Source organism: Tamandua tetradactyla, chromosome 7, assembly GCF_023851605.1.
Source record: "Tamandua tetradactyla isolate mTamTet1 chromosome 7, mTamTet1.pri, whole genome shotgun sequence".
Taxonomy (NCBI): Eukaryota; Metazoa; Chordata; class Mammalia; order Pilosa; family Myrmecophagidae; genus Tamandua; species Tamandua tetradactyla.
The window spans coordinates 103,187,837-103,205,830 of NC_135333.1; the positions used below are offsets into that span (position 1 = coordinate 103,187,837).

Consider the following 17,994-nt stretch of genomic DNA (forward strand, 5'->3'; position numbering starts at 1 on the left):
AAGAGAAATGAGACAAAATAAAGCTTTAGTGGTTGAGATTTCAAACAGAGTGAAGAGGTTATCCTGGAGGTTATTTTTCTGCGTTATATAGATACCCTTTTTAGTTTAAGGTGTATTGGAGCGGCTGGAGGGAAGTACCTGAAATGATTGAGCTGTGTTCCAGTAGTCTTAATTCTTGAAGAAGACTGTATAAAGATATAACTTTTACAATGTGATTGTGTGATTGTGAAAACCTTGTGTTGGATGTTTCTTTTATCTGGGATATGGACAGATGAGTAAAAAAGAAATACATGGATAAAAAATAAATAATAGGGGGATAAGAGGTAAAATAAATTGGGTAGATGGAAATACTAGTGGTCAATGAGAGGGAAGGGTAAGGGGTATGGTATATATGAGTTTTTCTCTTTTTTCTTTTTATTTCTTTTTTAGGAGTGATGCAAACGCTCTAAAAAATATTATGAAGATGAATAAACAACTATGTGATGATATTGTGAGCCACTTATTGTACACCATGTACGAAATGTATATGTGTGAAGATTTGTCAATAAAAATATCTTTTTAAAAAACTTAGCTCACGGGTGGGCCATGGTGGCTCAACAGGCAGAGTTCTCGTCTGCCATGCCAAAGGACCCGGGTTCGATTCCTGGTGCCTGCCCATGTAAAAAAATTTTAAAAAAAACCTTAGCTCATGACAACTTCCCATGAGGTCTGCTCTGATCACCAAATTTTAAATTGCCCTATTTTCCCACAAAACTCCCAAACCCTTTAACTTCTCATTATTTTTCTTATCCATAGCACTTGCCAAGTTCATAGCTCTACTGGATTAGTCATTTGTAATATTCTAGCCTCTCTCTAAAATGTAAATTCCATGAGGGCTGGTATCTCTTCTATTATTCATTGATATATCCTAAGCACCTAAAATGAATGAATTCCATAACCAAGTTCATCAGCAGGGGAAAAAATGCTTTGTTTTCACAACTGGAACAAATTATTCAATATGAAGAAGCCACACTCAATATGAACAAAAGAAATTAGAATAGAATGCCCTATGTTCATATTGTGGGTATCTTCCAGAAATAATTCAAATAATCCTTGCTCTTTCCAATAACGACTGAGAGATCAGAGCATGACAAAGAAAGAATAGGAAATTATAAGCTAAATACAAATTATCTGTTATTCTTTGATGTATTACATTACCATGTAATGAAATTAATTTATCATCAGATGGGCTCCCCATAGGTTCACCCAAATGGATTTACTATCAAAAGCATTTAATAAATAGTCAAATTCTAAGATAGTCACAAAATAGAGAGACTAGGGATGAGTGTTAAGGCAAAATTGGAGACCATATGTTCATAATATTAAGTGTCCCTAGAATATGTGGTTCATTTGATATTGAATATGGCTAACACATAGAAGTTTGCTTTGTCTTCATTTAATAAGAAAAGGGAATGTCTATCATGATCCCCATGTTGGCTACTCCATATGCCACTTCTTCTTTTAACTTGCACTAGCCTTATAATACGTCTCATTATCTCGTCACATTTATCTTGAATCCCCCCAAATCCACTGTTATAATACAATTTCACAAGGATATTCTCAAATGGCCAATAATCACATGAAAAGATGCTCAAGATTGATCATCAGGGAAATGTAAATTTAATCAAAATGAGATATCATTATACACCTACCAGATGGCTGAAAATTTTTAAAGGACTAACAATATCAAACATTGGCCAGGAGCACAGAGCAACTGAACTTTCATACAGTGCCTGGGGAGTCTAAAATGGTGCAAATACTTCATAAAATTGTTTGGCAGTTTCCTACAAAGTTAAAAATTGCTATAATCCAGCAATTTCACTCCCACATATTTACCAAGTTGTAAATTGTACAAGAATGTTTAATACTAGCTTTATTCAGAATAGCCAAAACCTGGAAATGACCTAAATGTTCATGAAAGGAAAACAGATCAATTAATTATAGTATATTCATACCATTGATTTATACAGTGGTATAAATAAATGAATTAATGATACACGTAAAAACCTGGATAAATCTCTCAAAAACATCCGCTGAACAAAAGAAGTCAGACCCCTCCCCTCCCCACCCCCAAAAAGAGAGAGAGTACACTGTATCGCTTCATTTATACTAAGGGCAAGAGCAGACAAACTAATAGATGGAGACAGAAATCAGAATAGAGGTGACCTCTGGAGAGAAGGGGCTAAAGAGATTATCTAGAGGGATGGAAATGTATGAATCTTAATTGTGAAGTGGCTACATGTGTATAACCTTTGTTAAAACATACTGGGCTGCACTAAGAGCAATGTATTTTATTCATATACCTCAATCTAAAAATTCATGTTTATACCCCAACCAGATTTAGATGGCTCAATAAATTAAGTTACATATACTATCTCTCTGATGTTTGCAAATGTATTAATCACCATTTTTGCCACATGCAATCAACCCTAGGGGTCCATGGCATATAATAACTTTAGAATTTCCTAAGGTCCAGAGTCGGGTCCAGGCCCAGCTCTGAATCAGATGAGCATCTACGGATCAAGGTGCATCTTCTAGCTGACAGGCTAAAAGCAGAACAACCTTCACACTTAAAAGATGCCATGTTTTTCTCTGCTCACACACAGATAGTAACTGTCACATAAAAAGATAAATCTCTCTTCTTTATGAAATGCCACACATCACCACGTCGGTTAACAACTAATGTTGGTCAAAACAAGTGAGAGAAACAAGCAATGTTCTTTTGATTATTCTTCAGCACCAAAATAGAAACTTTACATAAGTTAAAGATAAAAATTTAAAAGTCAGTGCTAGATTAAATCTATGAACTGAAAAAAAGTCCACTAGAATTTTGATCCTGAAATAACAAAAAAGTAATTCAAGTGTTCAAGTATTTTGCTACTGCAAAAATTGCTGAAATTCCAAATAAAACTTCGTAACCGATTCATTTGTGATGTGAGGAACATTGATAGGGCACACACGACTTTTGATGGAAAAGTGATTCAAGAGAAAGGCAGCAGCTGATACAAACAATTTAGTGAAGTAACAGATGGTAAAGGCACTAGTCCAGCTACTGTACCAACCCTAATTTTAAGATGCTTTTACTTTTTCATAATGTGAAGTTAACAAGAGAAGCAGTGTCGGTCAACTCTGTTGCCAGGAAAGTGTTTTTTCTGCACTGAGTTTGCTCAGAGGAGACGGACAGCCTGAATCTCATTCAGTGCTGACAATACCGGCCACCAAGGTCAAAAGAATTTGACTTTGTCCTGGAGCACAACCTGACCTCTTCTTCATGTTTAACATATTTAATCATGATCAGCCCCATCCTCTTTCAACATTGTTTTGGCAGTTAGATAAGTTGATGTATAATGTTAAGAATGGTCACAATGTAGTATGGTATGTGTTTTATTTTAGGGGTATAATTTATTTTAATATGTTTAGAATGAATAGAGATCTGAAGAAGTTCCTTAAATTTTTCAACTAAACTGAATTTTACAGATGTAAAATGATGTATGCTATGCTGGCATCCAGGAATTTGAACAATTCGACAAAATATCAGGACCTTCATTTCTGTCCTTATTTTTAATGACAAGGATATAAATATGCTTAGACAACAATATAGTTAAATAATTATGTACATGATCATTTATCGATCACTTTCATATTCATCTGCTACGTTTTGATAAAAAGAATAAAATTCAAGTTAACTCATTTAACAAAGTACCACATCAGCCAAACATGAGAATGAAATTAATTCAACCAGCCAAACAAAAATTGACAGTGGATAATGAACAGAGTGCCAAAATGTAGAGTAAACACATCCTTAGATAATCTATTGCTGCAAGACTCACCCTTGGAGAAAACCTACCATCCCAGGACCACAGTTTGTTCCATCTGCCAGGGGCATGTGTTGGGTGCGACAGCCCTTGTGAACTCCTTCTGCACTCGTGCACCAGAGACGCCTGCATTGTTTCTGCAGAGTAACAAAAGGCATGCGAGAGTAAAACTAAAACACAGCCACCTGACCAGTTCACTATAACGTATCTATTTATAAATTCATACTTATAATCATTTCCCTCGAAGCTATTTCGTTATAGCTAGTCAATACTAAATAATGAGATTCCAGTCATCAATTTTTCTCTAAACATATAAAATGACAAGATTTAGTTTTTCTTTAACATTTAGTTTTTTTAAAAGTTCTGGATATTCATTCACATATTAAACAATGGGAGAAATGAATTGGAATGGAAAAATTCAAAATTAGGTAAGACTTTTTTTCTTTACAGGATATTTTTCTAAAGGGCTTCTTGTTGTTAAATAATATTTATAAGGAGTTTTCAAAAGCCCCTTCTGATGCAATGGTGGAATGTATGAATAATGTACACAGAAATATTGTACAATGTACACTGAAGTTTCCTATCTTATGAATTTAATGCATTCTTCTAACTTTCGAACAAAGGGGTCTGAAATTTTCATAAGGGAATGAAAATCCACAGAAGCATAAAGGAGCTACACATAAGACAATTCCTTTCTTCTTCTGAATTTAAGTTCAAAGTTTATTTAGTGCCCAAGTCAGGCAGGAAAGAACTACAGTTGGACTTCATTTTACATGAACTCAACACACCCAAATTCAATATAGGTGGCTGGCAATATAAAAAATTAAGGCAAAAAGAGAGAGAGAGAATTAAAAATTTTCATAATCATTTCTATGATTAATTTTGTTTACTAATTGTTGTTAGAGTATTTATTCGCCTTATTTATAAAAAGATGTGTCATAGGTATGTTCATATAAGAAATACTTATTAAATAATGGGGTTCCCTATTATGCACACCCTATATAGAGATGGGGAACGTGGCAGCAGCTGGACAAGGTATGGCTGGAGGGTCAGAACACTGACCCACCACGTGTCTTCAGGCAACCACCACCCTGAGTCTCAGAGGTCAGGTGCTTTCCCCACCTCTCCTTGGCCAATCCCAGTTGTTTTTCTCTGGGGGATAGGGTGGAGAGCTCTTGGGGTAGTTCAGGCTGTGGTGGCACCAGCACAGGAGAGACAATTAAAAGTAAAAAAAATAAAAAAATTATTTCTATGATTATTTTGCTTGCTTATTGTTATTAGAATGTTTATTTGCCTTAATTTTATTACAAAATATGATAGGTATGTTCGTATAAGAAATACTTATTAAATAATGGGGTTCACTATTACATGAGATTTTCAATTTAAGGAGGGGCCTTGGAAGATATTGCTGGTGTAAAACAAGAATCTAGAGCATATCTTCTGTAACGAAAAATTAACATAAATATCCTCAGAGTGTGTGTTTACAGGTTTATTAAAATTTATGATTACAAATTTAAATTTTTAGGAACAATATCCATTATGTGGAATATATTTTGCATGCCCCTGCCATTGACTATTAAATGCTGTAATCCTCTCATTCATTCACTCAGATTTCAACAAATATTTATTTTGTGGCATCTACAAAGTAGTATATATTGTACTGTGCACTGGGGATATAACTTCATTTAAACAAACGAATAGTCTAGCCCCATGATCCTCACAAACTAGTAACTTCGCAAGAATGCAGCAAGGGTTTGTACCGGAATGAAGAAAATGGAGTGACTACTCTGTTATGAAAAGTAAGACATAGATCCATGAAAGCAGTGATATTTATTCTAAATTAAATCCTAAATTCACTCCAAAACAAAACAAAATCATGATTATAGATCCAGTACAAGTGGTAAATCTGCTATTTCAGTCGAAATTACAAGTATATAATCTATGAAAATCCTCAAAATGCATTATAAGCAATAGTTTAATGAAAACTAAACAATATGCCCTACATTTCATTCTCTTGGGTTCAAATCTAGTGAAGAAAAATGCCATCAATTAGATTCCCAGGACCATTAAAACAACTTAATATCAAAATGCCAAGCATTTCCACCCTCATTATATCATTTGGAAGTATATACTCGAAAAATTGTCGTTGATTTTCAAATTATATAATCTCTTGGCCTCTGTTTCCTAAATGAAAATACTTCACAGGATATTGTGAGAGCTAAAGATAATCTTTTAAGTATTTAACAGTGCCTGACAAATAAGAAGTACTCAATAAATTTTAGTTTGGCCTTTTTTTTAGCCCCTTTCAGCTAAAACACTGAATTTTTCTAAAACTTAAAAGCTCCTAAGATGTGTTTAGCTTGCCTTCTTAAGAGAATAAACGTAAGTTTTGAAATACGTTCTAGCTGTAATTTTATGGTTGTTTTCAAACAAAAGGATAAAACCTTTCTTACCAAATAGGGACATACTTGTGATCCAGGACCAAACATAAGTTCACACTGCTTGTTTACATCATACATTAATCCAGGAAGTTGAGAAGACAGATCATATGTCCTGCCATTTGGTTTGTCAAGGAGGCATTCCCCTTGACCAGTACTATACAAATGACAGAAAATAAAAATTGTGAATAAAATTGTGGATATCACATTTTCTGTACTTTTGTACTCCAAAAGAGAATCTGGGTATTTTTTCATAATTTAAAACCAATTCATCTCAGCCAGTATAACAATATTCCTATACATAATGACAACCCTACAACTTTAAAAGGTCTTTTTATGTATATAGTCTTATCTCACTGGATTCCCACCAACCATTGTTGAAGGCTGCAGTTTTTTTACAGGTAAAAAAATAATGGCAAATAATTAACATAAATTCAATAGAATATAATTTATAAAACATATTTTCATATGTCTATCACTCTATAATTTTGGCCTTCTTTGTTATCCAATAGTAAGACACTTTATGTAATATCCAAATTGTCAAAAGTTTATAAAAATAAAAATAACTTTGAAAATCATTTAAGAAAGTATCTCTAATTCTAAACTACAACAAAAAAAGTACTTTTAAAACATTTTATGCTCTCTCTACCTCAGAGAGATTTCCCACAGAGGAATATACTGGTTACACCACTTCCCAAGCTGTGTGACTGTGCACAAGCTATTTAAGCTTCCTAAACCTAAGTCTACTCATCTGCAAAATGAGAATGTAATAGCTATCTTGGAAGTTACTATTAGAATACATGCTATAATATATATAAAGGACTTAGAAAAGAGGTAAATAGCAGGGGAAATATATATATTCTACTCCTACTTTGTAATGCAATATCCAATCTACAGAAAACAGAAAAATTTCATCCATTCCAATCGGGCTAAAAGCAACAATCTGTTCCACTTCAATTATTAAAAGAAATATTTTTTGAAAACTTTTTGGTTGAAAGGACATAATTTTTCTCAATAAAATGGTTATATAATTTTTAAAATTTCCATTGAAGAGAATCCTAACATTCTCCCCTTCTAAAAAAAAAGGCATACCCAGTGGTATTTTTAATCATAGCTCAGTTAAACATTGAGCAAAGCTATAATGCAATCACATACAGATCAGAAACTGTGGTTTGTTATTAAGTCCTCATACAAGGATAAATATTCACACCTGATTACAACTATAGGGTATGTTTATTACCACATATTAGAAAGTACAGTTTTATTCCCATAGTATTCATAAAGAGAGCAGTAACTGCTAATATTGTTAAATTGGTAATTAGAATATGCAGTAGAAGAAATGATATGGTATGGCATTTATACAAAAAAATTATTTGAAAGGGCTAGGGCTTGGTTTTTGACAAATTTTAGCAACTAGGATAAAATAACCATTTGGGTAAAAAAGGTATTAAAGCAGAGAAACCTGGAGGGAGGTAGAAAGAAAGGTGAGAAATAACCTGTATCTGCCTCTTTCCTCTTTTCAGAGCTAGGAAGGACCTTCAAAATAGTATGTAAACCTAGAGAACTTCCAACCCTGTGGTTTGAGAAAGCTATGTTGATAACCGGGTTTGACTTTAGCTCTTCTTTGTCCTTCAGAGGTACTTCTAATGAGTTACTCAAACTCCTCTCAAAATATTGCCTAGTGGCTTCTGAAATTTTCAAAACCACACAAAGAAGCTGTGATTCCCCTTAAGTCTCCTCTTAAAAAGCAGTTTTCATCACAATGAAGGGTCCAAATACAAAAGTGAAACCTAAACTGCCACACATACACACACAAAAGGCTTTTGTATAATACTAATAATACGTACATACAATTCTTTCTTTGTATTTAAACATGAGTTTGTACAGAAGTAATATTAAATTTCAAAAAGGAGAAGACTAAAAATAAACTAAGCCACTTTAAAAAGACATCAAAATTTAAAATGTAATAAATGTTCAATCATTCAACTAAAGTAACATATATTTGAACTTACTCTAGGAATTCAGTGATATATTTCTGACTACATTTTGACCAGGTCCAAGGACTTGTATGGTAATTTAAAGTTGGGGCCATTACATGGTACTGATGTTTAATTCCAGCTTCCTTACATTTAAAACTATCATCATGTGGAACATTAAATCTAAAAAATAAAAATAAACACTTTAAAAAAGAATATTAAGAAGATTTCAGAGCATAGAGCATTAGTAACAAATACCTTACATTTATATCACATTAGAACATAAAATACAGATAAATCTCATTACACTGGAATTTGTACTCTTCCTCTCTCCATAAAGCATTATGAACCTAGCATTACCTTTATGTTTAGGGGCACATGATTTCTGAGACATACTAGATTATAACTTTTGACAGGTAGCACAGTCTGTTGAAGTGACATTTGCCTCTAAACAATCAAAACATTTGGATTCTGGCTTACCACATCATAATATGGACATAGCAATTACATGAAAACGCCTGCAACTTTCAACACACATATTGAAGGAGATGTTTGGACATAAATTAGGTAAAGGAGTGTGGTAGCTAGATTCAGTTGTCAACTTGGCCAAGTGAGGGTGACTAGTTCTGTTGCTGTGGACATGAGCCAATGGTACGTGAAGCTCATCTGTTGCTCATTATATCTGCAGTTGGTTAGGAGGCCTGCCTGCTGTAATGAATGATGTTTGATTTAATTGGCTGGTGCTTAAATGAGAGAGCTCAACATAGCACAACCCAAGCAGCTCAGCATACCTCATCTCAGCACTCGCAGCTCAGCCCAGGCCTTTGGAGAAGCAGAAAGAAATCACCCTGGGGAAAGTCGCTGGAACCCAGAGGCCTGGAGAGAAGGCCAGCAGAGATCACCCTGTGCCTTCCCACATAAGAAAGAACCTCAGTTGAAAGTTAGCTGCCTTTCCTCTGAAGAACTAATGAAATATATCCCCTCTTATTAAAAGCCAATCCGTTTCTGGTGTGTTGCATTCCGGCAGCTAGCAAACTAGAACAAGGAGATACTATACTAAATCTAATCCCTAATTCTATATCATTCTGGAGTGTTCAACCATTTTAAATGAAATAGTCTAAGTACTATTTCTGGTCTCTAATTGATAAGTGATTATTGATAGAATTGGAATAATACAAAAGTCCTAAATGGCAGTCTAATCTTCACAAGAAAAATTATATTAAATAATTAGCTAATCAACAAAAGACCCATGCATTCTTTTGAGAACCAGATATATATTCAAGTTTGGAAGAAACATCACAACGGCCAGGCCCTCGCCTGCTGAAATTTGTATTTAAATTAGTCCTCCATTTCAACTACATACCCACAGACACACCTAAAGAGCTTCTTAGAAGTAAGTAAATGTCTAAACCGGTACTTCTCTGCAAGAACAAGTAGTCTTCTACTAGTTAACAGTCCTGGAAACCAAAAAACAGTGCCTCCATAATGTTGCTGCCATGTTTCTATAGTTCTTGGATATTCTCTTGATCCTATTCACTCACCTCAACAAGGAACTTAAAAAATAGAGTGCACAGCTTGCGATGATCATGAGGTATAACCATGTTGAAAAGGAAGCAAAGAGGCGCTATTTTACAAAACATCATCTCCACTTCAAATTATTCTACCTATACGTTCCAACTGTGCCTTAAGGCATGACCAGGTTGAAAAAAAAAGGTGGCCAAACTAAGAGAGGTAACTCTAGCCTCGATTCTTTTTAGCAGGTAGCAAAGACACTTCAGGAGTCCTGGGAACACACTGGAATCATTTTTTCAGAGGAAAAGTTTGCCAGATTTCTGAAGTTTCATGGGAACTCTGAGACTATCATGGAAAACCATGGCCTCTCTTCTAAGAGCAAAGAACCCCAGCAGAATTTTTAGTAATGCAGGACCAGATAGGAGAATCACAAAATTTTATGAAAATCTATGGAACTGAAGGAAAAACTACAAAAAAAAAATTCTGTTAATGAACGAGAAATCCCCAAGGGCCACAACCTCTGCTGGGGTTCTGGGTTGTAAGAGCACAAGATTAGCTGGAATTACAAATATTTCTTGGGAGTTTCCCAGAGCCAAGAGCCCCTGTAGGCCTTCCCATAACATAGTAGAGGACAGTACCTGGTCATATATAGGATAACAAGACACAGAGGCCAGAAGTGCTTGTCATGTAATCCAATATAGTAAATGAAATAAAAGAATTCCCAAGTTCTAGTTCTTTGCTTATTCTGTTGATCTGTGCAGCCTGTCTGACCTAACATAGATCACAAAAGAGTCAAAGTTAGCATTTAACGGATGAAAATTTTAAAAAATAAAGTAATGAAGGTGTTAGTTACTCAACCGAAGATGGAATTTTAGGCATTTTCTTCAGTAATAAAAAGAAGGCACATTACTGAGGTGACAGAAGATACTCACACGTGTCCTAGTTCATGGGCTATCGTAAAGGCAGCACTGAGTCCATTTTCCTCACTAATAGAGCAGCTCCGAAAAGGATCACACAGGGTACCTAATTCTGCTAAACCTGAAAAATTGCACATTAGTATTTCATCAAAATGGGAAATAATATGAAAATCATAAAGAATTAAATTCTATAGCATGTATCATTGGCATCACTACTTAGCAATGAATGCAGAGTTGAAATACTAATGAATGTTTAATAAAGTAAGACAAAAAGGAATGGAATGATTTGCCTGCAGTTGAACTATTTTTAGCAAATTCTTGGACTCTTTTATTCAAGAAAATAATCCAAAACGATTGGGTAGGCGAACAATTAAAGGAAAGAGAGGAAATAGAAAACTACATTTGTCACAAGAAGGATGACATGTTAGGCCACATTAGCATAGTTAGTAGGAAAGGCAATGAATGTTTTAACTGGTAATAGAAAAACTAATAAGAGAAGAAAATAGCACAGAAGACTACATATCTATGATGTTTCTTTAAGTTCTCAAAAGTTTAAAGCTTCATAAAAATATTTATCACATGATAAATAAATGACTAAACTTATATTAAGTGCTTAGAATAGTGCCTGAAGAATTCATAAATAGTATGTATGCTAAAAAAAATGATTGTGATAAAAGAATTATTTTGAGCACTTAATTTCATAACTCTTTCAGCAATGGGAAATGTATCGTATATATCTATTCCCTCTTTAAAGAAAGAACAGAGCACAATGTGCTGTCAAAGATGAAGTTTTCATGAACCGGCTGGACACTAAAGATAGAAAAATAATTTATAATAAAGTCCATTAAAAATAATGTAGAATAAGAAATTCAAAATAAATGTTCATTAAAATGATCTATATTTCATCATCAACCAAGTTAGTACTCTGTCTGTCAATATCTGGTTGTTAATTTATCTGCTTTCCTATGAAGACTCCCCTCATAAAAGAGGAGGGTTTTTTCATATTTAAGTAATCAGTTCCTTGCTCTAAAATTTTTGCATCTAGAAATTTCTTAATATAGAATAAATACACCTGTATTAGCTACTGTGTTTTAGTTCTCTCCCCCATAAAAACATGGATATTTTCCTAATCTTTAAGGTAGATTTCCTAACCATTAGATGTTTTTGTTGTACTTGAAGAGAAATGAAAGTGAAGTTGAAGAATGGCAAAGGCTGAAGAAAGCTCAAAGCCTAATAAGTTCATTAGCCAACACTTTTTTTTTTTTTTAAGGGAAAGCATTTGTCCTTTTTCTAGCCCCCATGCTAAAAGGCCTCGATTGGGCAAAGAACCCCCCAAAATAACTTTTTTTCAGTTATACTCAAGCCCAAAAGCAAGCAAAAAAAAAAAAAAAAAAAAAAAAACCCACAAAGAAATCCTTTCTTTAAAAGTCCTCCATAGAACCTGAAGGAATTGCTGTTTTCCTCAAGATTCTAAAATTCTTGCTCACATGCGCATTTTTTAGTCAATTCCCATCTTATTTTATATTTCTCTCCTGTCAGAATAAGTTAAAGCTGAACACAAAGGAGATTGCCCTCAGCAATGTGGGAAGTTTCCTCATCCAATTAGTTGGAGGTCTTAAAAGCCAGAACTGAAAATTTCAGAGGTCAGTAAAGGAATTCTCACTCAACTTCAACATTGGTTCTTGCCAGAATTTCCAGCCAACAGCTAACCCTTTGTGAATTTGCACTAAAGACTTCAGACTCACCTTATCTGATTTTCCAGGTTGCTGTCTACTCTGTGGGGTATGGACTTGCTAACCCCTATGTGTTGCATGAGCTAAATCCTTACAGTAATTCTCATTATATATAATGTCATGTTGGTTCTGTTTATCTGGAGAACACTAATTAATACTGATTTCTCCTGATGATGAGAATATCATCAAAAAGAATCCTATATTTTACTGACAGGGATAAACTGGTATAACAACTTTAGAAAATAATTTGTTATATCTTATAAAGCCTAACATTAGCACACTTAATGTTATAGCAATTATAAGCTAGGACTATACTCTAACTCTTACAGCAAAGTTTATAGCAGGAAAAAAACTGGAATCAGTCCAAATATCCACTGATAGAAAACAGATAGGTAAACTGTGGGGTGGAATATTATACAGTAGTAAAAATCCATGAACTTCAACTACAGAGATAGTAAAGAAGCAAAACCAAACAATTTCTTGTTTAGGAACACATACATACATAATAAGACTATTTTCAAAAGATGGAAGGAACCAGCAAATACAAAATTCAAGGTATTGACTATATCCCAGGGAAAAGCAGGGAGATAGAATAAGGACTTGTAAGTACAATACATATTATTATATTCTTTAACAATAATAATATCTTTAAAGTTTTAGCTCTTTAATCTGATAGTGGATTCAGAGCTATTCATTTTATTATTTTGCTATAAATCTGGATATAGGGTACATATATAATTTTGAATGGATCAAACTATATAACACAACTTTCATTATGTCAAATGTTGTATAGAGCCTGATATTTACAGTTGAAAAATAGATATTAGACTTTATTCTATAAACTTTATAGCAGACTCAAATAATAATGACAATTCTAAAATAAATTCAGACAACTGATAAAAAATAATTAAAATGTAAAATAAATGAAGTTAAAATATTTTAAATAATTCAATAAACAATGATATGAGCTATATTTAATTTACAAAATAACTTACCTAATGTGTCACATTTCTCTTTGGTTCCACAAATGTCTTCCCTTAAAACAAAAGGTTTATTTGAAGCGTTTTCAAAAAATCTTTTTGCAAGTATATCAAGACAAAAATGAAGAAGCTTTAACTATGACATGTCTATTACTGCAAACCATCTTACAAAATCAAGTTCTTTTTAAGATCTCAATAAGTTTACAGCTAGAGTAATACACTATTGATTTGTGCATATCAATAAGGAATAGCTATTTTATAAAAGTGACTATTGTAAACAATTGAAACTTTGATCAATGTCAATGAAAAGCTTACTAAGTGTATAAAGCATCTCTCTGCCACTGTTTACACAGTAAATACAATGTAATTTACCCTTTTCTTGATGATTCAGGGTCATTATGAGCTTCCGCTATCATTTTCTGCTTAAAATAATGAAGTTCTCAGATGTTACCAAGTCATTTAAATTTGTTTGCTTCTTCATTATTTAGCCCCTGACCACTTTTGTCTCTCCTTATGGTCTCCTCTCATGGCCCTTTAAATCCTTCCAATCTTTAACCTATTATCTCCAATCTTTGCTGCTTGGCCTCTGACTAAAATCCACGGCAGAAACCAAAGACTTATGATGCAGTACTGTCCATATAATTAAATTAACTCTGTTTCCATTTTGAAAAGAAATAAAATATATGACCTACAAGTCAGCTATTTTGGGCTAAAGGCTTTCATTTAAAGGTTCTAGAAAGATGAGATTTCTCTGAGCCTGATCCCTAAGTGAAGGAATATTTCCTTTGGTCAAGAAAAAAAAATAAACAACAAACCTAGGATCTAAATAGTCTGACAGCATCAGTGTTGCTGTACAAAGGTTTGACTTAATAATGTATAGTGATTCTTGTCAAATGAATAATCATTTTACTACAGCAGAAGCTGTTTTCATGAAAACAAACAAGGTTGAGCAAAAGCCTAGAAATTATGGCATGAATTGAGCATCATGGAGCAGATAGATTAAAAAATACAGGGAGTCCAAAACATAGGCAATCAAATAAATTAAAAAACTTTTCTTTCCAAGAGATTGAAAGATCAAGTAGGGAATGAAAAACCTGCTCTTGGACCCAAACCCATGTTCATTTCCAGGTATTATTCCTAATTCTCTCATTCTATCACTGACATGATAAGGAGATTATCTTGTTTAGGTCAAATCATTGCTCTACAACCTGGCATTGCTAATCTCTTAAAAACTAACCACTATACTAGTCTGAAAAAACACAAGAATGTTTTAATCCAATAGTTTATTTTGCAAATAAAAATGCTCATAGAAATTTCTATGTATTATTGAAAAGAATTAAGTAACAAGAAGCATCAGTGATTGTGCAGGAGAAAAAATAAACATTTGCAGCTGAAAGGACTCTTTCTACAACTGTACCTAGTGATAAGAACAGCAGTATCATGGTGGAAAGGGTGAGCATCATCAAGAACATTCTGCGTTTGTTGCCATAAACAAAAGTTGTGTAAAGTAGTAGCTGCATTAAAACTGATGACTGGTCCTTCCTACAAAAAGGTAAGCAAATCAATATTATGTTACAACATTAAGAGTCTCTTTTCCTTCCAAACTAATCAGTACCAATATAATTATCAAACAGCATTTTCACAGACAAATGAAGGGGTGCATCAACTCTTCCTCATATATATTTATTCAAACATATTTCAGCAATTATTAAAACATTGTGACGAAAATTGAATTCTCATTAGGTCTCAATGCAATATGCAGGAAAAAAAAGGTAACTTCAAAAAATTATCATGTTGAGCAGGCAATTGCGGTTCAGTGGCAGAATTCTCTCCTGCCATGCCAGAGACCAGGGTTTGATACCCAAAGCCTGCCCATGTGAAAAAAAAAAAATTCTCATATTCAAATCTTACTTTTACATTAGGATTATAAAACTGAATACTTGGATGTTCCTGACCTTGGGGTTTTTTTTTTTTTCACATGGGCAGGCACCAGAAATCGAACTCGGGTCCTCTGGCATGGGAAGCAAGCATTCTTGCCTGCTGAGCCACCGTGGCCCGCCCCTGACCTTGGGTTTTTTAACCGGTTATTAATTTTTGTAACTTTCTCTGCTCAGTTAAGCTCTTTTTTTGCCATCCACTTTATTTCCATCACAACAGAAAAAGGTAATCTCACTCTTTTTTTAAAATCTCACTCCTTTTTAAATCAAGGTTACTAAATTAAGGTTACTAAATTAAATTTTTAAAATCTTTATTTTCTAATAGTATTTCCTGATCTTATATAATCCCCCATAAAATGCTTGCAACAACCACGACTACCATTAGACCTTCTTACCTGTTCATTGTGAATTATAACTAATTTTACAATTACTATATTTATAAGATTTCCAATACTTGAGTCCTTGTAGATTGTTGCAACCTGCAAGGAAAAAAGAAAGTGAGATTAGGTACCTAAAATTAATATTTCTTTCCAATAGTTAATTGAAACTGGTCCTAGATCATCAATTCTCCAACTTAGCTGCATATCAGAATCTTCTGAGGAACTTCTGAAAATTCTAGTGCTCAGATTATATTCCTACCAACTAAATCAGCATCTATGGGACTGAGACTCAGGCATCAATTAAAAAAAAAATTCCCCAGTGTTTTTCTTCTGATTCCAGTGTCAAGTCAAGTTTGAAAATCAGTATTCTAGTCCTTGATACTTAAGGATTGGTCCATGCATCAACAGTTTTCATACCACTTGAAGCTGGTTTGAAACCAATCCACCCCCTAGTGAATCAGAATTAGCACTGAAATAAGATCCCTAATCAATGTAAATGTACGTTAGAGTTTGGAGGTACATTGTAGAAGACGCAGCAAAAAATTAACTCTCCGTGCCTTCTGTGTCAAATCTATAATTTACATGGCCTCTAAATGTCATAAAAATATGTGTTTTATCTACTTTTTTCAAGTAGTTTCTCTTTTACATCATCTTTTCTGCCATGATTGCATACTTGAAATGATGAGTATAATGATGGATTTTAATGCTTAGCACCACTAGAATCCATGGACATCAAATGATATACAGTCATATAAAGCCATAGAAGAGCTCATTGTTCACAATCTTATCCTCAACATACCAAAATGTTCCAAAATTGGAGAATACAATTCTGCATGGGATCAGTTTGGGGATTCACGGTTAAGGTGCTATCTAATCCATCAATTCAAAACGTCTTTGTGTAACGATCACAGAGGTTACCGCCACAGCCACTGCCTCTGCCTTGCGCAATGAAAACTACTTCTGAAGTCTGGATCACCAGTTTCTGGGCCACTGTCCAAACCAAGACAGTAATTGTTTAATGAGGGTATAGCTCTCATTTGTCACATAGATAAGGCAGAGGACATGATCCCTTATCCTGTGGAGTTTATAGCTCACTAGAAGTACCAGTACCAGAATCACCTTATATCAACCAAGGCTGCTTCAAGACAATGCATATAACAGGACTGCTGCCTCTTATGTCAAACAGAGTACCACCAGAACCAGAGCCAAGAACGTCTCTGAAGCTGCTGAAACTGCAGGGTCAGCATGGACATAAATGCAATCTCCAGCATCTCTACTACGGTTTCAGCTGTACAGCCACAAATAATTAACAAGTTTGTCATCTTTATCTGCAGTGATGCCTTTGGCCATGGTGGTGGCATTTTTTTTGGCAAGGGCTGGGGTAGTCCCAGTGGTGTTGACAGTAACTTCAGTTATGACAGAAACAATCAGATGATCGGTGATTATAAGCAGATTTGTTAACAGTACAGTATTGCCTACTTTAAAATGGAATCTGTACCATGTATCTCACCAGCTAACACTACAAATAAAAATGTTTTGACACGAGCCACTTCAAAGGTATGAATCTTGTACAAAGAGTCAATAATAGGGTTGAGGGGAAAACTACAATGGCATGCTATGACCTATATTTAACAGGAAGACATCACCAGTACTACAGCAATACTAGGGATACATAATTGAGGGGGAAGGACAAGAGTTAAGAGGGAATTGGATTTTTTCTTGGGTGAGGGTGTTTATCTGTTATTTTTCTTTTTGGAGCAACAAAATGTGTCTAAAATTGATAGCGATGATGATTGTACTACTAAGTGAGACAGCACAACTCATACTGTGAGACATGGGGTGTCTATTTAGGACATTATCCATGATGCCCAATGATGGAAGTAGCTGAAGAGTACAATGTCTGAGAAGTACAAAGAAGAACTGTGGTATATACGTATGATGGAATATTGTGCACGTACAAAAAAGAAATTAGGTCGTGAGGCAGGCAATGAGGTGAGTAAATCTGGAGGACATTATGTTATGAAAAATAAGCCAGAAACAAAAGGACAATAATTGCATGGTCTCTTTTAGGGTATACTTATATAAGAAAATTGGGGCCTAGACTGTAAGCTCTTACAGCAATCACATTTATTCCTGAGCTTTAAGTGTTACTTCTAGATTCTGAGATGCTGTGCTGTATGTGTATAACCTGGTATTTCCCTGGAACTTTGGGTTCCTGTGCGACACCTAAGACTCAGAGCTGGAGTTCTGCAGCTCTGAAAGTCAGC

At 34.3% G+C, this 17,994-nt stretch overlaps 1 protein-coding gene across 1 annotated transcript in view; it reads right to left on the reverse strand.

The window, feature by feature from the left end:
* The window catches only part of ADAMTS20 (ADAM metallopeptidase with thrombospondin type 1 motif 20), a 185,210-nt gene that overhangs the window by 111,984 nt on the left and 55,232 nt on the right, over positions 1-17,994 (reverse strand). The window contains exons 5-11 of the mRNA XM_077170618.1: positions 15,743-15,826; positions 14,828-14,952; positions 13,426-13,466; positions 10,713-10,818; positions 8,305-8,451; positions 6,308-6,449; positions 3,887-3,991 (exon numbers count right to left, since the gene is read on the reverse strand). Of these exons, the coding sequence (XP_077026733.1) occupies positions 3,887-3,991; positions 6,308-6,449; positions 8,305-8,451; positions 10,713-10,818; positions 13,426-13,466; positions 14,828-14,952; positions 15,743-15,826 (750 nt within the window). The remainder of the gene's footprint in view (positions 1-3,886; positions 3,992-6,307; positions 6,450-8,304; positions 8,452-10,712; positions 10,819-13,425; positions 13,467-14,827; positions 14,953-15,742; positions 15,827-17,994) is intronic.